At 29.0% G+C, this 20342-nt stretch overlaps 3 protein-coding genes and 2 long non-coding RNA genes across 9 annotated transcripts; 3 read left to right on the forward strand and 2 right to left on the reverse strand.

Annotated features, from left to right (window-relative positions):
- The first annotated feature begins 84 nt into the window (after positions 1 to 84).
- LOC137001408 (uncharacterized) lies at positions 85 to 3131 on the forward strand. 2 transcript variants are annotated; one of them, XM_067360183.1, is made up of 5 exons: positions 85 to 444; positions 899 to 1044; positions 1524 to 2320; positions 2545 to 2728; positions 3008 to 3131. In XM_067360183.1, the coding sequence occupies exons 2-3, from the start codon at positions 962 to 964 to the stop codon at positions 2116 to 2118; spliced, it is 678 nt and encodes a 225-aa protein (XP_067216284.1). In that variant the 5' UTR covers positions 85 to 444; positions 899 to 961; the 3' UTR covers positions 2119 to 2320; positions 2545 to 2728; positions 3008 to 3131. The 2 variants fall into 2 exon arrangements, with proteins under 2 accessions (XP_067216284.1, XP_067216283.1); XM_067360182.1 differs by having other exon boundaries at positions 132 to 444; positions 899 to 1227.
- LOC137001410 (uncharacterized) lies at positions 1348 to 3277 on the reverse strand. The gene is made up of 2 exons (XR_010891430.1): positions 3140 to 3277; positions 1348 to 1923 (listed from the first exon to the last, which is right to left on the reverse strand). It is a non-coding gene; the product is annotated as an uncharacterized lncRNA (long non-coding RNA).
- Positions 3278 to 3310: 33 nt separating this feature from the next.
- On the reverse strand, positions 3311 to 5060 carry LOC137001409 (uncharacterized). Of its 3 annotated transcripts, XR_010891428.1 has the most exons (4): positions 5039 to 5060; positions 4469 to 4715; positions 4176 to 4353; positions 3311 to 4102 (listed from the first exon to the last, which is right to left on the reverse strand). It is a non-coding gene; the product is annotated as an uncharacterized lncRNA (long non-coding RNA). The 3 variants fall into 3 exon arrangements; XR_010891429.1 differs by lacking the exon at positions 5039 to 5060 and having other exon boundaries at positions 4176 to 4370; positions 4469 to 5004; XR_010891427.1 differs by lacking the exon at positions 5039 to 5060 and having other exon boundaries at positions 4469 to 5000.
- A 2722-nt stretch (positions 5061 to 7782) lies between these two features.
- LOC137001484 (F-box only protein 21-like) lies at positions 7783 to 14749 on the forward strand. The gene is made up of 7 exons (XM_067360417.1): positions 7783 to 9797; positions 10966 to 11138; positions 12214 to 12471; positions 12603 to 13068; positions 13179 to 13306; positions 13414 to 13585; positions 13757 to 14749. Exons 2-7 carry the CDS (start codon positions 10981 to 10983, stop codon positions 13895 to 13897), a joined length of 1323 nt encoding a protein of 440 aa, XP_067216518.1. The 5' UTR covers positions 7783 to 9797; positions 10966 to 10980; the 3' UTR covers positions 13898 to 14749.
- Positions 14750 to 18714: 3965 nt separating this feature from the next.
- Positions 18715 to 20314, forward strand: LOC105678621 (glycerol-3-phosphate phosphatase). 2 transcript variants are annotated; one of them, XM_012378113.2, is made up of 4 exons: positions 18715 to 18988; positions 19041 to 19299; positions 19380 to 19631; positions 19699 to 20314. In XM_012378113.2, the coding sequence occupies exons 1-4, from the start codon at positions 18986 to 18988 to the stop codon at positions 20046 to 20048; spliced, it is 864 nt and encodes a 287-aa protein (XP_012233536.1). In that variant the 5' UTR covers positions 18715 to 18985; the 3' UTR covers positions 20049 to 20314. The 2 variants fall into 2 exon arrangements, with proteins under 2 accessions (XP_012233536.1, XP_012233535.1); XM_012378112.2 differs by having other exon boundaries at positions 19051 to 19299.
- Positions 20315 to 20342: the final 28 nt, after the last annotated feature.

Genomic DNA, 20342 nt, shown 5'->3' on the forward strand with positions numbered 1-20342 from the left:
TTTTCCTTCGATCACGCAAGACAAATGAACAAAAACGGACCTTGCCACTAAACGTGGCTAAAGTACGCGTCGCAATCGCGTACAGAGAAAAGACAAGATACGTTCTGGTGGCACACACGACACTTTGCCGAAGGAACCACTGAACCGATATTTAAAGCCGGGTCTACAATGAGTCGGTAGTCGGTAGTCGATAGTCTTAAGTCACAATCGGTGAGTGAAAAGCGAGTCTACAACGAGTCGGAAGGGTAGTCGGTAAGGGCCTAAGCAGAATGGCTATCTTATAATTTTAAGACAGCCTTAAGTCTTTGTCTCGAAGTGACGCACAATACTGTCTTGTGTCTCGAGTCTTAAACGTATATACACCGTGTCACGCTGCAAAAAGTACGTGTGATAAACGAATATATATAAAAAAGAATTATATATATACACAACTACTAATAAAAGGTAAATATTTTATAAACATTTATAATATAATATATTTAAATCTGTTAAATATGTAATAACAATTTTATGCATTTCAATGTATTTCAATAAATGAATAATAACCTAACCTAACTTCTTTATAAAAAGTATTTATTAAAGGTTATACTTATTCATAAATCAAATTTTTGATCTAATATTATATGTCTAAATCTAATTATATGTATATATAATTATTTTATATGTAATCTAAATTATTTTGTTATTAAAATTATATAACTATTTTTTTTCTAAAAGTTTAACAAGACATTTTATGCTTTAACTTAACAAATTAAAATTAGAACATACTGTTATATTTTTTTTATTTGATATAAATTTTGATTAATATAATTATAGGAATAAATATGTGTACAGCACGCGCGCTTCCCTCCCCCCCCCCACACACACAATTATAATGTTAAAATTAAATCTTTTACAGAAAAATTTCTAGTGCAAAATAATGTAAAGAAAGAAACAATTTTTATTGATTGTTTTATTTTGGATGTTTATATACAAATTAAAACGCAAAAAAAGACATGTAAAGTATGAAAGAAAATGGCATGTAAGACCTATAAATCAATTAAGGTACAAATACGGAGATTATGAAACACTTTTTCAAGATTTGAAAAAAGATGAAGATTTATTTTTTCGTTATACAAGAATGACTTTACCAATATTTAACAAACTACTTCAATTAACTGAACCTTATTTAACAAAAAACCACTATCGAGCACTTCCTGCAGAACAAAGACTATTAATAGTGTTAAGGTAGTTTAACAATTTTTGTACTTGAACTTTAATTTTTTATTTCAAAACAATTAAATACAAATTTTATTAAGGTAACAAAAATAGGGTCTAAATAGGTATTAAAAAATTATCTTAGACTAGTTACGTATAAATTAAAATAGTATTTATTACTTGTACATACTTCTTGTCAAATAGGAAAGATGTAGATTTTAAAACAGATAATTAACTATCTCACTCGAAACGTATCTTGATAGTATCTCATTATAATCAATAATAGTAATAATAATGTGGATATTATAATAACAAATTTTTCTTAGATATCTTGCCACTGGAGATCTTCCCTTATCTATCGCTTTAGCATTTCGAGTTGGCGAGTCGACAGTGCGTATGCTAATTAAAGAAATATGCCAAGTTCTAATAAATGTATTAGAACCAATATATTTAACACAACCAAATGAAAAAGAATGGAAGTCTTATGCTGAAGGCTTTTGGAACAGATGGAATGTGCCAAATTGTGTGGGGGCAGTAGATGCGAAGCACATCACTTTGCAATGCCCTCGAAATTCAGGAAGTCTGTATTTTAATTACAAAAAATATTATAGTATTGTCTTGATGGCAGTAGCAAATGATGTATACAGATTTACACTGGTAGATGTTGGTGCTTATGGTGGAAACAGCGATGGTGGAATTTTTAGCGAGTCGTTAATTGGAGAAAATCTGAAAAACAAAACATTAAATTTACCTAAGGGGACTTTTAAATTACCTAACAGTCAGGATTGTACACCAACTTTCTTATTAGCAGATGATGCTTTTTCACTAAGTACTACAATTATGAAGCCTGTATATAACATATACAGGAAGAAATTTAGACGAAAAACAAAAAATATGCAACTACAGGTTTTCGCGAGCTAGGCGAACAGTTGAAAGCGCCTTTGGGATATTTTCGAATAGATGGAGAATATTTCGAAATTCTATTTGCATGCTACCAGAAACAGCTGATAAAATAACAACAGCATCACTTTGTCTACATAATTTTATAATGATTGAAGAAGAACGATGTAAACAAAAATTATATAGTACAAATCAATCTCTCAAAAACAACGAAAATGAACAAGTAAGAAAGATATTTAAATTTCCAATTTACAAATAATAATATTTACTTATTTTAAATTTTGATACATTTACAAATATTTAAAATGTAATATAACAATTAATATATGACGTAATAAGTAATATTTTTATTGTAATTCTAAATTTTTATAATTTTTACAAATGTTAATTAAAATATTTGATATTATATATATTTTTAATCAGATTAATCATGTCATTTTTTTAAAGGAAATAAGGTGGATGTCTTTATCAGAAAATTTAGATTTTGATGAAACTGTATCTTCTGCTTCGAAACAAAGAGATACGTTATGTAAGTATTTTATATCACCTGCAGGAGAAGTCCCTTGGCAATACGATTATGTGCAAAGAGGTATATATGGTGAAAAGGTTCAACACTAAAAATATGGTTTATGTACGTATGTAACTTTTAATTATTTATAAACCTTATTCTTTCTAACAAAACATAATTATAAAAAAAGATATACAAGGCATTCAAAAATTACAGTACAATACTTTAATAATATATTTTAGAGAGATCTTAATTTAAATTGGAAAAATGTAATATAAAAAAGTCAAGATCTTATAATAGTTTTTGTATTGGAAGATCATGTACATTAACATTTGTAGAGTTTACCAATGATACCATATTGATTTTCACAATCCAACTAATTTTAATCTTTTGCTTTTTTAGGAGGGGTACTGTGTACACTGCAACAATCTGCTGTAATTGATAAGCTTTACTTATATATATATAATTTATAAGAATAAGAAAATTTAATTATTAAGCAAAGTATCAATAAAAATTATTAAAATTATTACTTACTTTTTTAATGTATTGCTTATTATTTATTATTAACTTCATTAATGTTGAAATTTTCATTATTTATCCATGTTTAATCATATAGCATAATGTTTCAATCAGAAAATTACATTTGCAAGAGAGCCTTGATGTTGATCTGTGTAATAATAAATCAATATTTACATAAATAAAAAATAATTACAAATAAAGTTTTTATTAATTATGCAATGAATAAAATATACATTAATGTAATGAACAAAAAATATATGTTTAAGTATTGAAAATAAAAGTAAGGATATACACTTTAGAATTGCACATATTTTACATTTTACACATTTTAAAAATTGCACAATAAGTATTTCAAATACAAAGCATTTTTTAAACATCTTGAATAATAAAATTATACGTTTTATTTAAAATATATATAATTGAACATTATATATATATATTTTTTAAACTCAAAATCTTTATAATATTTTTGATATTATTATTGATAATATAAAAAAATGAAAAACTTTTGTGTAAAATGAATGTTTCAATAATAAATATAAAAAGAAAAATCACGCGTTAAATATATAACAGACATATTACGTTTTTTGTAATGAAGCATCTGTTATCATTTTCTTCCTGATATTTTTTTCAGTTTGTGGAAGATTTGACAAGTGAGCAATAATAAACTGACTAAATGCTTCATCTTCATTTTCATATTTGTTATCCAAAACATTGACAAGTTTTTGTGTAATTGATGAAAACATTTTTTCAAATTCTTTCGTTTCATCTATTTTGCGTTTCTTGTATTTCACAGGTTTTGTATCTAATTTTTTAAGAATATTTTCTTTGTTTTTCTCCTCATTATTAGAATTATCTTCTTTTTCAGAATCGCTTGATATTTTATGAAATACTTCATTAGATTTTGGAATATTGACTGATAACTCCGAAGATGATGTAGAAGATGAAGTTTCAATCGCTTTTATATTACTATGCGTTCTGAAAATATAAAAATATATAAGTATATATTATACTATTAAAAGAAAATTTTTAAGCAATAATAACTACAAACCTTCGCTGTCTGACATAATTGTCAAGAAATGACAATTGGGAAAAAAATACAAAAGGTTTGTGAGTTGAAGCAGCACTTCCACTTTTATATTGACCATTCAAGATTCGTTTCTCACGATTGTATTGATTTCTTAGAGATGTACATCTAGTTTGGCAGTATTCAGGTGTATAAAAATTACCTGAAAATTTTGAGATACTTAAATCCATTATCATATTTACTTATCCATCATATAAATTAGCAATAAAATGTGATAAAAAATATATTATTAAAAAAAAAAAACATATGTAACTTACCATAATTTTTATTTAGCATAATTTTAGACATTTCATTCCAAGCGTTATCTTTAATTATTCTGTCTTTAAAATCATTATGTCTTTTATTGTATAAAAATGGGCGTTCTCTGTATAATTCAATGAGAAAAGCATCACCATTTTTTTCTTCTATAGCAATATTTTCTTGTTCATTTGATATCTCTTGACTGTATACATATGATTCACATATGTTAGATTCGCAATATTCATGATCTTCCATTTTAATTGACTGAAACAATTAATAAAAAAGTATACTAATGTACTAGATACTATGGATATATAGATTTAATTTGTCAATCCATGTAATACAATTTAAATAACAAGATAATTTTGATTAGATAATTATATAATAATTAGACATACAATTAAGTTTAAACATATAATATTGGATCAAAAATTTGATTTATAAATAAGTATAACCTTTAATAAATCCTTTTTATAAAAAAGTTAGGTTATATTTATTTATTGAAATACATTGCAATGCATAAAATTGTTATTAAATATTTAACAGATTTAAATATATTATATTATAAATGTTTATGAAATATTTACCTTTTATTAGTAGTTGATAAACAATTAAACAACTATTAAACAATTCTTATTATATATATATATTTTATTATATTATATATAATTAATAAATTATTATATATAATTGTATATATATTTTATTATATATATATTATTAAATCTTACACTATACCAGAATGGTAAAACTCAAATTTCTTTTGCTTTATTTTCCGCCGGACTTGCGATCTAACCTTATTCTGCACGGCCGGTAAAGCATGCCCCTGCCGATAAACAAATAGGCAACCCAACTTACTGATCTGTATGTTGCGGAAGCACCCTGTATATATATAGTTTTTTTTTATATATATTCGTTTATCACACGTACTTTTTGCAGCGTGACACGGTGTATATACGTTTAAGACTCGAGACACAAGACAGTATTGTGCGTCACTTCGAGACAAAGACTTAAGGCTGTCTTAAAATTATAAGACAGCCATTCTGCTTTGGCCCTTAATCAATGGCTGCGTTCCGTAAAGAGCATATGCGCGCATGTATCTACAGTATACGTCACGTATACTATAGATACATGCGCGCATATGCTCTTTACGGAACGCAGCCAATGTGTGTTTATCAAATAGCGTTTTCGATTATACAGGATTTGAACGACCCAGGGTTGGTTAATGACGTCATTGCAACCTCTTTACCAATGAAAGACTTGCATTTATAGTAAAATAGTGATTGATCAACCCTGGGTCGTTCAAATCCTGTATAATCGAAAACGCTAAAAATGAATCTGGACGACCTAGAGATAATTAAAATTGTGCAGGCAAATCCTTGCCTGTACGCAAAAGATGTGAAAACATATAAAAATATAGATAAAAAACATTGTTGGGAGCAAGTGGGTGCTGCTAAAATCAGCTTTCTTATTGGTCCAGCTGAGAGACTTGCTTCACGACTAGCGACTCATTGTGGATGCGAAAAATTGATAGAGTCACTGACTTAGGTTAAGACTTACGACTTCCGATTTCCGACTACCGACTACCGACTCATTGTAGACCCGGCTTTAACCATGAATTGGCGGGATATTTAAATTGCCCTAACTGCGATTACTTCATAGTTTACATAAAATATGCATTATAATTTAAATTATAATGCATATTTTTTATTACAAATGAAATAAGTTGTTCGCGTATTTGAATATTGAAATTCGATGGAACAAAAGAGAACTTACTGATATCGCTCTGAACGAGCGAGGTTGTACTTTGAACTGAAAATGTACTGATTATCAGTACAAAATATTGTGGAAATGTACTGACGTACTAAGATTTGATGAATTGTACTAAAATAGTACAATTGTGCTGTAAAGAACATCCCCGATCCAGCCATTGGGACATTTAGCTCATTACAATTTTTCTTAATATATTATACTGTATTCCATCGAAATAATATACAAGATAATACAAAATGAAAATAATATGTCAATATGTCAATAATATGCCAATAAAATCATTTAAACGTTTAAAAGTTTTATGAATAATGCAAAAGATTTTAGTTAAAAAGAGCTGAACAATACGATTTTTCATTTATAATCAAAAGTATCTTTTATAATTCTAAAAGTAGTAATATTTTATTAGTAAAATTTATTAACATTTAAACGTCTAAACGTTCAAACTTTTTCATAATTTACGCAAGAAACATCTTCCGTTTTTTAAAAGAGAATCTTGCTGTTTGCCCACCCGAAGTCTTATCATTATCTTTGTCATCAATAAACTACAAACTAACAGCCAAAGCAGAAGTTCCAAAATTTATTGACAGCAAAGAATAAAAAAAAAAGAAGTAATAAAATATTTAAAAACTCTACTTATCCGAAAACTCTAATAGAAAATCCTACCTAAGAGAAATTCTACCTAACAGAAAAGCCTACCTAATAAAAAATTCTATACCGAGGAGTTCGTAAAAAAACCTTAAATCGATAAGGTTTAATAAGATTGAACGAGTTTTTCGCGGAATCGTTTGAAAGTTTCTCGCGGAACCGTTTGGGAATTTTTCAGGATGCTAGCGTAGAGCTCAGCTCAGTTACCGCTATTTGCACCGAAAATCCGAGAGCGATTGTCTCGATGTTTCTCGCAGGACGCTAGCGCAGAGCTCGGCTCAGTTTCCGCTAGTTGCGTCCGAAATTTGTATTGATAGTCGACCATTCTTCAATGTTCGATCATATCAATGTTTCGAGATTCGTGCTCGACCATCATCGATGGGACCACGAATTTCGAAAGTCCATGCTCAACCATGGGATCAACACTAGAACTACCGATGATTAACATATACCAATTTCTATTTCTTTTTTCTTTCTGTTATAAAAAGTGATAAAGAGAAAAAGTACATTAATCAATTTAATCATTTAACACAATGCAACAAGTCACAGAAAAAAATCTCAGCAAATACATTATAAATTTAAATAATTATTCTAAAAGGAATAAACTGATCATTTTGACCGCTTTGGTAGTTCTAGTGTTAAGCCATAAGCCTTGTGTCCACGATGCTAGAACTCAATCCGAGATCTCGGTCCGAGTCCTCGAACAATAATATTTATACTTGGCTGAATATAGTTAGCGTTGTAATCGAGTTACGATTCTTTACGATGATTTTCTGATCTATGTTATATTGCCAAGTTGGTTTATAGATATCATCAAGTGATGCACTGCTTGATTTCGAATGTTTTATTTTATTTAGATGGTCCAGATATTGTGATCTTAAATTATTAATTTTTTTTTTTGCAATTTTAGTTGTTAGTGGTTGTCCTGTTAATTCTTTGTACTGATTACAGATTATCTGTAAAGCTTGATCTCGTTTCATACGATTATGATAATCAACACTTTTTGTAACATATAAACAAGAATGTTGTTGATATAACATTAATAAAATTTTAACATTATCCTTATTATCCATTTTTTATTATAAAAGAAGTTTTTTCTGAAAATCAATTTTATATATTATTATACTTTTCTTGAAAAATAATATGTATATATAGGTTATAATATATTTTTAATGTCTAATTTAATCTGCATTAAAACTAATAATAACTACTTATGTAAATCTTATTAATTATTAATTTTATTAATTTATTTTATTTAAGAATTATATTTCTCTTATTTTTTCAATTCTATAATTACTTACTAAAATATTATTTATATTGTTCACAGTATCTCGTATTACTATAAGTATCTTATATTTTGTCTTGACAGATAGTAAAAGAAACTAGTAAAATCTAATAACTCGCAATAACTCGTACCGAAAAATGGGACGCAACGCATTTTTTCGTTTGAGCTTCTTATTCGAGTTTTGCATCCAAATTCAGTGTGTACATAATCCGAGTTCTAGTAACTTTCCCTCAGTCCGAGATCTCGGACCGAGTTCTAGTATCGTGGACACAAGGCTATAGGACCACGGATGCATTTAAAAAAAAAAATTTTATCGCTAACATATGTTAGCGATAAAATTTCGCTACTGTAACTAGTTTTACAGATTATTCGATATGCAACAAATCTGTTTTGTTAAAAAAATCGACAAATTTTGAAATGAGAAAACAAGTTAAAATTTGCTGTTATAACAAAATAATTTATTTTTAATCAATTCATTTTACTATTGCAAAGAAATTGTCGCCATTAATACAAATTTAGATAATAAGATAAAAATAAATTTCTTATTATATATTAGCAATATAATTTGCAGATTTAACAAAACTAATTTCGGTAAATAAAATTATTATCTATAACAAGTCTCTTTACTGTTCTCTCTTTACTGAATAATAATTAACCGTAAGAAATTTTGCTACGATAGCTTATATAAAATTTACTGCGGCAGCAAATACTTTTTTTCCATGTATTAACAAGTTTTTTTCTTTTATTTCATGTATAATCTTTTTTTTAAATATTTTTTTCTGCTATTTTTTCTCGTATAAAAAAATATAAATAAATATATAAACAAACATAAGTACATTATTCAGAATAAAAATATATTGTGTTATTTAGAAAATTTATAATAATTTTTATAATAAAATTAAAAACAATTTTTATATGTTTAGAGTCATCTTTGTTCAGTAATATTATATAAGCACTGTTGTTTTCGACAACTTTTGGCCATCATGCCAAATGATGGTATACTCTTTTCACTTTTTACTTGTCCTTCTGAAAAGAGGGATCTCGGTATCCTACTCAGGTAGCTACCTGTCGCTTTTGTTCAATTGTATAACCGCATTCCAGTGATGGGGGGTGTTATAACGTAGCACCTGATCGGCTCTTAGTAACAGTGCGGAATGCACATTGTTACAACCTACCCGGCGAGCTGCTTTACTATGATTGGTTGATTTCCTATACGCAACTTGCAGTCACAGAACAAAACGGTTTTACGAATGCATCCCTCTTTTCACTTTTTACTTGTCCTTCTGAAAAGAGGGATCTCGGTATCCTACTCAGGTAGCTACCTGTCGCTTTTGTTCAATTGTATAACCGCATTCCAGTGATGGGGGGTGTTATAACGTAGCACCTGATCGGCTCTTACAATTAGTAACAGTGCGGAATGCACATTGTTACAACCTACCCGGCGAGCTGCTTTACTATGATTGGTTGATTTCCTATACGCAACTTGCAGTCACAGAATAAAACGGTTTTACGAATGCATCCCTCTTTTCACTTTTTACTTGTCCTTCTAGCAGTGAACATCGTCTAGAACGTAACGTTGGAGCGCATAGTTATTCCACGTGTTGAGTGTAATACGGAGTTTAGCAAATTATTCCAATTTCGAGGTATGTGCATAATTTTTAATTTTTCCCCGAATTTAAAATTACGAAGGAGCAATAGTAGCATGCAAAACATTAATACGAAAAATAATTGGATTTAAATGGTCTCCATCAATCTGATATTTCCACTGTTAAACATTAAACTTGGATATATGGCAAAGTTAAATACTAATTTATTTTTAATTTATTATCTCAATTTGAAATTTATTGTTCCAATGCATACATAGGAACTTAATATTGAAAGTGAGGGTGTTGGTTTAATAATCGTTCCCTGCCACGTGGATTGCATACATCTTACACCGAACTTACCGTTTTATTTGATTCTTTAAATCAGAATTTGCTTTAACTGTGATAACTGCCCAAATAACACAAACACGTTCTATAAATATTTTATAAATATTTGTTGAAAATATTAGAATATTCTTTCAATGTACTAAAAGATGTTTTTTAAATTTTCATAGAACATTCAAATGAGACCAATTTAAATATTCCAGATAGGTTGAAAAAATATTCTTTATTATATTCCAGGAATACTCAGAGAAGATGTTTAATACCATCTAAAGAACATTCACTGAATATTCTACTAAATTAGTATAAGTTATAAATATGTGTACGTATCAGGGGCGGATTTCAGGCATAGGCTGAATGGACTATAGCTCGGGGCGGCAAAATTTAGGGGCGGCAGAATCGTCGCAGAAAAACATGTGCGATTCTAGGAAAAAAAATGAGAAAAAAAAGGTTATCAGATTTGAAAAAGTGCAATTGGGGGGGGGGGGGAAGCTTGAAATGTAACATATCTGTTATGTAAAAAAATGTAACACAGGCTGTTAATATTAAATTGTAAGGAGCAATTACGCTTGAAACATTCTTTATTTTACATGAGATATAACATAAATACATAAAATAAAAATTATAAAACAAAAACTTTGCAGCCCAAGGCGGCAAAAACATAAATCCACCCCTGGTACGTATATGTATTTCATACAATTTATTAAATACATATAAGTATATAAACTGTAATCTTATGTCACAATTGTTTTTTTAGTATGTTTTCTATTACAGTGACTAATACTTCACCCATTTTTTATTACAGTAAGAAATAAATTATACAAATTTAATATCGAACATATTTGTTGTTATTGTAAACTTTCAAGTTCTTTTTCTCATTCTTTAGTGAACTATCTATGCAATGGCTACAGTAATGTCTCTACCCCCTGAGGTGATTAATATCATCTTATGTAAAGAGAACGTCAGCATTAAAGATATTGTGAGTTTCGCTCGCACATGCAAGCGGTTTAACAACATAATCAATGACAATGTACTTTGGCGAAAGAAGTTTTATCAGAGGTATTTTTTCATATTTATTTTTGTGTAAACTAGTATTATTTATTGTATTTATGATGTAAATTGAGTAATACGCAAATCATGTTATTTTATTTGCCTTAAACAAATTTTGGATAAACTTCCGAAAAGCTATCATTCTCGATTTTGCTGATTTTTAGCGAAATTACTTATTTTATGTAATAAATAATATTACCAAATGGATTTTTGGCGCAAATGCTCCCTCCGTCCCCCAGCCCCCCTCAAAGGTAAAACTGTTTTTGTTAATTATTTCAGAAAGTATTCATTGTACGGAAAAAGTTGTTAAACAAAAAATGAAGCTTTATAATAAGCTCTACAAATAAGCTCCTATACATATTTTACCTAACTCCAATATTTTAGTCGTTATTATCAAAAAACTGTGAAATCAGTTTTTTTTTAAGTATCAACACCGTTTTCACGAAATATCTCGGAAAGCGTTGATACGAAACAACAATACAATTCAATGTTGATAAATACAGTTTATACAGTTCATACATAGGGTTTGGATTGAATCTTGCTTTGCGTAGAAACTCGTAAACCCACGTGGAACCTCGCTTCGCGTTGTAAAGTGTATGCGTGGATGCAGTGAGTTCCGCCTCTCCTCTTTTACAAGTTTTTTTGATAATAATGACTAAAATATTGGAGCTAGGTAAAATATGTATAGGATCTTATTTGTAGAGCTTATTTTTTGTTTAACAACTTTGCCCGTACAATGAATACTTTCTGAAATAATTAAGAAAAACAGTTTTACCTTTGAGGGGGGTTGGGCGGGCAGAGAGGGCATTTGCGCCGAAAATCCATTTAGGAATATTATTTACTAGATAAAATAAATATTTAGGCTGAATATCAGCCAAATTGGGGGTGATAGTTTTTCGGAAGTCCACTCCAAATTTTTTTATTTTATTTAAAATTTGACATTTATAGTAACTTTGTTGTAAAATTTTTATTTCTGTTATAATGACTTTATCCAGCTTGTATAAATTCGCAAAATTGTATGAAGAAACTGTAAGATATGAAAAATTGTATAATTTTCAAAATGTATTTTTTGTTTTAATTTTAGATGGCCTTATTTAAGAGAAGAATATGACAAACAACTATGCAAAGAAAATTTTCTAGAACAAGTAAAAGCAGGTATAAAATTTAAGAAACAATTATGGCATTACATGTCGCTGATGCCCAAAAAGCGCTATTACAAAGATGATTCATTTGATGTTGGCTTAAAGAATTTTCATTCACTGTTTGATCCAGATAAAGGCGCATATTTTATGAATTATTATTTTTTTGTAAATGAGCTAAAGTTGCGTATACTACCTGCAAAGTAAGTTTTAACAAATTGTTAATGTAGCAGATTATAATGCATTTATATGTATATGTATATATATTTATACATAGTATATTCAATTAATATTAGAATTTAAATATTAAATATAAAATATGTTTTATATATAGAGAGTTTCGTATGAAATATGAAGCACACAGGTTTCTTTCGTACCTGCATCTTTATTGTTTAAAAATCAAGTGGCACAAATTCGTGAATTACTGTAAGCAAAAACAGATTTTAGAAGAAGCAGCCACTATTTTGGCACAATGCTATGAATTCGATCATTCCCAAGAATATATGTCTTACATGTATATGAGAACGTCATTGGATAATATTGCACAGCAGGTATTGGAGTATCTTAAAAACAAATATCCTGCGCATCCAATATTTTCAATATCAGCCGAGCAGTTTTCCTTTTGGAAATACAATAATATTGATGACAATCATTGGAATAGCACAGAAGGAAGACAGATTTTAGAGAGTCTATGTAAAGTTTTGCAAAATAAATTAAGTTCTTATGAGAATTATAAGAAATGTAAGTGGCCTGAGGAGCGTAAGAGAAGTTTTACTCCAGAAGACTTCTTTATACATTTCGTAAGTTAAAAATTATATTACATTATGAATACTTAATGCTATAAGCACAGCCCTATGCTTGTTTTGTCTTAATATTGATATATTTGATTGCAATTTGTGATTTTAAACAGGTTTTAGAAAATAAATGTGGTACTGGACTACCTCTGGCAATAATATTTCACAGTGTGGCGAGAAGACTTGGTGTGCGCTGCGATTTAGCATCTTTTCCATTTCGTTTCTTATGCTGGAGACCGAAATTGTAAGTATAATTTAATGCTAACTTTTATTTTCATTCTTATCATACATATATAGGTATATATATATATATATATATATATAGATATATAACTTTTTCATCAATTACAGTCTTACCACAAATCTTAAAGATGAAGAATGTTTTTATATTGACGTTTTGCGCTGTGAATCCAGGCAGAGTAGTAATGACGGTTCTATGATCATAAGTGCTACAAAAATGCATCCCAAAGAATTGAGATTATTGCGTAGTGAGTTTGAAGATGAGAAGAAATGTCGTTTAGCGGTAAGTAGTTATTTATATTTTATAACAATAAACTTAATAGGCGACAATTAGTTGGAGATGCTAGCTAATATGTCTTACATCAATATGGAACATGTTTCATTAATAATAGAAAAAAATAGTAAAATAAGTTTACAATCTTAGCTTTGCTTATGTCATAATCTTTATTTCTAGATCATGCCACTAATAAGTGAGTTGGAGCATGGAGCAATAATAGCCAAAAGAAATAGCAAAAATAAATATGACATTGTATTGCGGTTGTTACAGGAATTTGACTTTTTCAGAGAACAAATTAAAGCGCATTTTATGATCTAGATCGTATATATGGACAACATGAGATTAATTTATTCAATCTCAGTAATAAATACGTGTCAATAAATGTAGAGGTGTGTATAACATGTACACACACGCACGCACGCACATTTATAAGTTCCGTTATGTATAAATGGAATAAAACGCAAATAAACCATTCTTTTTTATTCTCTAAAAATTTTCTTATTTTTTTGACATTGTTTCTTATATTATGCGGCAAAAAATTTGTCACAATTAATATTATAGCGTTTTCGATCGAAACGTGTTTCGACCCCAGACTCAATATTGTATTGCCTCCGCCAATAAAAGATAAATGCATGCAGCGTTTTTGATTAAACGGATTTTGATCGACCCAACGTTGATTAATCATTATTTTACTATGAATTTAAGTTCTTTATTGGCGAAGACGATGCAATAACGTTATTAATCAATCTTGAGTCAATCGAAAACGCTAATAGTAAAATAGTGATTAATTGATCGACGATGGATCAAACATGCTTCATTCGAAAACACTATTCATATGATGGTCATATAAAATTTTAAAAAATCCAAATTTTTATTGCATAAACATGTGTGTGTGTGCGTATATGTATATATCTTTTTATACCAAAGTAACTTGTATCTTTAATAAGTTCAAACTTTTTAATAAACTTGTATCTTTGATAAATAAAAATACATTTTATGCATTGAATTAGTCCACTTTTAATTATGTAAAATACCCAAATGTCCAAATTATAATTATTTATATGCAATTTGTGTAAAGTAACATATGCAGTTTCTTATAAAACATTAAACTTAACGTAAAAGGATTATTTTAAATATTCAGTGTACATCGATAAAAACATGCTTCTAAATTTGTTTTTTTAACAGTTATGATACACGGAAATGTTTAAAAACAATATAGATGTGTAGTCTATAAAAACTGTAAAATTATTTGCGTGGTTATTTTACACAAATTATATATATCTAGAAAAGATACATGTTATATTAGATTATAATTATAAAAATTATTAAAAAATATTCAACCTGCAAAATACGTTGTACATTAAAAAAAAGCAAAGTGTTTCTAATTTTGATTTTGATTGAGCCCGAAGTTGAAACAACTTTCATCAGCCTAATAGCCCTTTGAATCCATATATATTAAATATTAATCATATAATATTAAAAATATAATCATACACCAGAATACTTTGAATAAAATTATGAAAAGTACACTATTTCTTCGATTCATTATCTTAAAATGGATAGGCTAGGACTTAGGTGCGTTGATGAATATTTAATCCTGGAATATTTCCTAAATGTAATTCATGATTGACAGATCAGAACAAAATATATTGAATTATTCAGAGAGTTTGTAAAATTTTTTTATGACAGAATTGAAAACAATTTTTATATGTTTATATATCTTTATTTAATAATGTATGCACAAGTTGTTAAAGATGGCCAAAAGTTGTCGAAAACAACAGTGCTTATATAATATTACTGAACAAAGATGACTCTAAACATATAAAAATTGTTTTCAATTTTATTATAAAAATTATTATAAATTTTCTAAATAACACAATATATTTTTATTCTGAATAATGTACTTATGTTTGTTTATATATTTATTTATATTTTTTTATACGAGAAAAAATAGCAGAAAAAAATATTTAAAAAAAAGATTATACATGAAATAAAAGAAAAAAACTTGTTAATACATGGAAAAAAAGTATTTGCTGCCGCAGTAAATTTTATATAAGCTATCGTAGCAAAATTTCTTACGGTTAATTATTATTCGAACAGTAAAGAGACTTGTTATAGATAATAATTTTATTTACCGAAATTAGTTTTGTTAAATCTGCAAATTATATTGCTAATATATAATAAGAAATTTATTTTTATCTTATTATCTATAAATTTGTATTAATGGCGACAATTTCTTTGCAATAGTAAAATGAATTGATTAAAAATAAATTATTTTGTTATAACAGCAAATTTTAACTTGTTTTCTCATTTCAAAATTTGTCGATTTTTTTAACAAAACAGATTTGTTGCATATCGAATAATCTGTAAAACTAGTTACAGTAGCGAAATTTTATCGCTAACATATGTTAGCGATAAAATTTTTTTTTTAAATGCATCCGTGGTCCTATAGCCTTGTGTCCACGATACTAGAACTCGGTCCGAGATCTCGGACTGAGGGAAAGTTACTAGAACTCGGATCATGTACACACTGAATTTGGATGCAAACTCGAATAAAAAGCTCAAACGAAAAAATGCGTTGCGTCCCATTTTTCGGTACGAGTTATTGCGAGTTATTAGATTTTACTAGTTTCTTTTACTATCTGTCAAGACAAAATATAAGATACTTATAGTGATACGAGATACTGTGAACAATATAAATAATATTTTAGTAAGTAATTATAGAATTGAAAAAATAAGAGAAATATAATTCTTAAATAAAATAAATTAATAAAATTAATAATTAATAAGATTTACATAAGTAGTTATTATTAGTTTTAATGCAGATTAAATTAGACATTAAAAATATATTATAACCTATATATACATATTATTTTTCAAGAAAAGTATAATAATATATAAAATTGATTTTCAGAAAAAACTTCTTTTATAATAAAAAATGGATAATAAGGATAATGTTAAAATTTTATTAATGTTATATCAACAACATTCTTGTTTATATGTTACAAAAAGTGTTGATTATCATAATCGTATGAAACGAGATCAAGCTTTACAGATAATCTGTAATCAGTACAAAGAATTAACAGGACAACCACTAACAACTAAAATTGCAAAAAAAAAATTAATAATTTAAGATCACAATATCTGGACCATCTAAATAAAATAAAACATTCGAAATCAAGCAGTGCATCACTTGATGATATCTATAAACCAACTTGGCAATATAACATAGATCAGAAAATCATCGTAAAGAATCGTAACTCGATTACAACGCTAACTATATTCAGCCAAGTATAAATATTATTGTTCGAGGACTCGGACCGAGATCTCGGATTGAGTTCTAGCATCGTGGACACAAGGCTTATGGCTTAACACTAGAACTACCAAAGCGGTCAAAATGATCAGTTTATTCCTTTTAGAATAATTATTTAAATTTATAATGTATTTGCTGAGATTTTTTTCTGTGACTTGTTGCATTGTGTTAAATGATTAAATTGATTAATGTACTTTTTCTCTTTATCACTTTTTATAACAGAAAGAAAAAAGAAATAGAAATTGGTATATGTTAATCATCGGTAGTTCTAGTGTTGATCCCATGGTTGAGCATGGACTTTCGAAATTCGTGGTCCCATCGATGATGGTCGAGCACGAATCTCGAAACATTGATATGATCGAACATTGAAGAATGGTCGACTATCAATACAAATTTCGGACGCAACTAGTGGAAACTGAGCCGAGCTCTGCGCTAGCGTTCTGCGAGAAACATCGAGACAATCGCTCTCGGATTTTCGGTGCAAATAGCGGTAACTGAGCTGAGCTCTACGCTAGCATCCTGAAAAATTCCCAAACGGTTCCGCGAGAAACTTTCAAACGATTCCGCGAAAAACTCGTTCAATCTTATTAAACCTTATTGATTTAAGGTTTTTTACGAACTCCTCGGTATAGAATTTTTTATTAGGTAGGCTTTTCTGTTAGGTAGAATTTCTCTTAGGTAGGATTTTCTATTAGAGTTTTCGGATAGGTAGAGTTTTTAAATATTTTATTACTTTTTTTTTTTTTTTTATTCTTTGCTGTCAATAAATTTTGGAACTTCTGCTTTGGCTGTTAGTTTGTAGTTTATTGATGACAAAGATAATGATAAGACTTCGGGTGGGCAAACAGCAAGATTCTCTTTTAAAAAACGGAAGATGTTTCTTGCGTAAATTATGAAAAAGTTTGAACGTTTAGACGTTTAAATGTTTATAAATTTTACTAATAAAATATTATTACTTTTAGAATTATAAAAGATACTTTTGATTATAAATAAAAAATTGTATTGTTTAGCTCTTTTTAACTAAAATCTTTTGCATTATTCATAAAACTTTTAAACTGTAAAGAGCCCTGGTTGGTTCATGTCCGTGTTACATCCATTTTCCGGGATGGTAAAAGAGTCATGGTTGGTTCATGTCCGTGTTACATCCACAATTTATTGAACAGAAATACGTCTCGCATATAAATATAATTTATATAAAGAGACGTATTTCTGTTCAATAAATTGTGGATGTAACACGGACATGAACCAACCATGACTCTTTTACCATCCCGGAAAATGGATGTAACACGGACATGAACCAACCAGGGCTCTTTACAGTTTAAAAATTGTATGAATAATGCAAAAGACTTTAGTTAAAGAGAGCTGAACAATACGATTTTTCATTTATAATCAAAAGTATCTTTTATAATTCTAAAAGTAGTAATATTTTATTAGTGAAATTTATTAATGAACCAACTATGACTCTTTTACCATCCTGGAAAATGGATGTAACACGGACATGAACCAACCAGGGCTCTTTACAGTTCAAAAATTGTATGAATAATGCAAAAGACTTTAGTTAAAGAGAGCTGAACAATACGATTTTTCATTTATAATCAAAAGTATCTTTTATAATTCAAAAAGTAATAATATTTTATTAGTAAAATTTATTAATTACGCCAAAGAATATCTTTAATGTGGAAAATATGGTATATCATATTAGTAATTTCGACGCTGATTCACGGACATGAACCAACCAGGGCTCTTTTACCATCCCGGAAAATGGATGTGGCCATGTAGTTCCAGGCAGGCTGTAAAATGGATGTACGCGCCGCTAGTGTACGGCCTAAAAAAAACGTCTTACGAAAAACGGCAGCGTGGCCCCTCTCAGATTTTTCTCTGCCTTCAGATTATGACAGGTTATGTCACAAGATTGAAAAAAAGTTCTCAGCTGATTTGTGTCCTCACTGTATTTGTGATTATATTGATTATATATTAGTTGTCATTGTTTTCATATAATAAGATAAGAATGTCGGCGATAAATATAAAGTCTCTCGCTCGTCAGGACGTTTTACACTTTTTACGTTCATTCGACACTGTGTTAACCGATTGTGATGGTGAGTGGAAATCGTATGCGAATGTACTTGCATGTTGATATTTTTGTAAAAGTTCCCTTTAGGAGTATTATGGATGAACATGACACCTCTGCCGAATTCATCGAGCGTTATGAATCTATTTCGCAAACTCGGCAAACGAATTTTCTATGTGACCAACAACAGTACGAAGACTCGAGATGATTTAGTGGAAAAATGCAAAACTCTCAAATTTCAAGCGAACAAGGATGATATTTTATGTACATCCAACCTGTCAGCTTGTTATCTTCAAAGTCTAGGTTTTCGCAAGAAGGCCTATGTTATTGGTTCTGAAGGTAAGACCTGTCTATAAATCGACTGCAGTATGAAATATGTTCTATACAGCTATTTCACTCTGATATCTATCTTTATATAGCAATTGCCAAGGAATTGGAACAGGCTGGTATTTCGTATTGCGGAATAGGACCAGACACAATTAGTCAGAACACTTTATATTCTGTTTTTGAAAAAGATCCTGAAGTAGCTGCAGTTATAGTTGGTTTTGATGAGCACTTTAGCTATCCTAAAATGGTAAAGGCAGCTACATATTTAAGTGACGCTAGTGTACATTTTATTGGTACCAATACAGATGAAAGATTTCCAGTTTCAAACGATGTCATTATACCTGGTAAGCATGTGAGATGTAACTCCATTTACAACTTATTTTTTTTGAATCCTGTAACTTTTTATTATAGGTACAGGAAGTCTAGTCAGATGCATAGAAAGCTGCTCAGAGAGAAAGGCGATAATTATGGGTAAACCAGAGGAATACATGGCTAAAATGTTGAAGGAACGCTCTAACATCAATCCACAACGCACTTTAATGATCGGAGATCGATGCAATACCGATATAATCTTTGGAACTCGTTGCGGTTTCCTGACTTTGTTAGTCCTGACAGGAGTAACTGCTTTATCGGACGTCGAGAAGTGGAAGCAATCGGGGCAACAAGAAGAACGAGATCTTGTTCCCAATTATTACATAGATGCACTCGGCGATTTATTACCATATTTAAAAGAACTGGAAACTCTCTCTGAAGTGTCATAAGTTTGAAATTTAGATATTTAATTAAAGAAAGTAAGCGCCAAAACGGATTTCTAGCTAATATAAAGTAATAATATAATTTTTTAATGCAACGTGCGATATCTCGTACACACATAAATATTTATGTGTGTACAGAACTCCTGTGACATGATCTCTTTGGAATGGAGTCAATTCTAGAAATTCATATCAATAGTGCAATAATGTAAAAGTCACTGGGCTCTCTCTCCTGTATAAACATTTAAAGGATATTAAACCAAAGATATCTCGAATAGTTTGTCTCGATTTATTTCTCACTTT

Source organism: Linepithema humile, chromosome 8, assembly GCF_040581485.1.
Source record: "Linepithema humile isolate Giens D197 chromosome 8, Lhum_UNIL_v1.0, whole genome shotgun sequence".
In the NCBI taxonomy this organism is placed as follows: Eukaryota; Metazoa; Arthropoda; class Insecta; order Hymenoptera; family Formicidae; genus Linepithema; species Linepithema humile.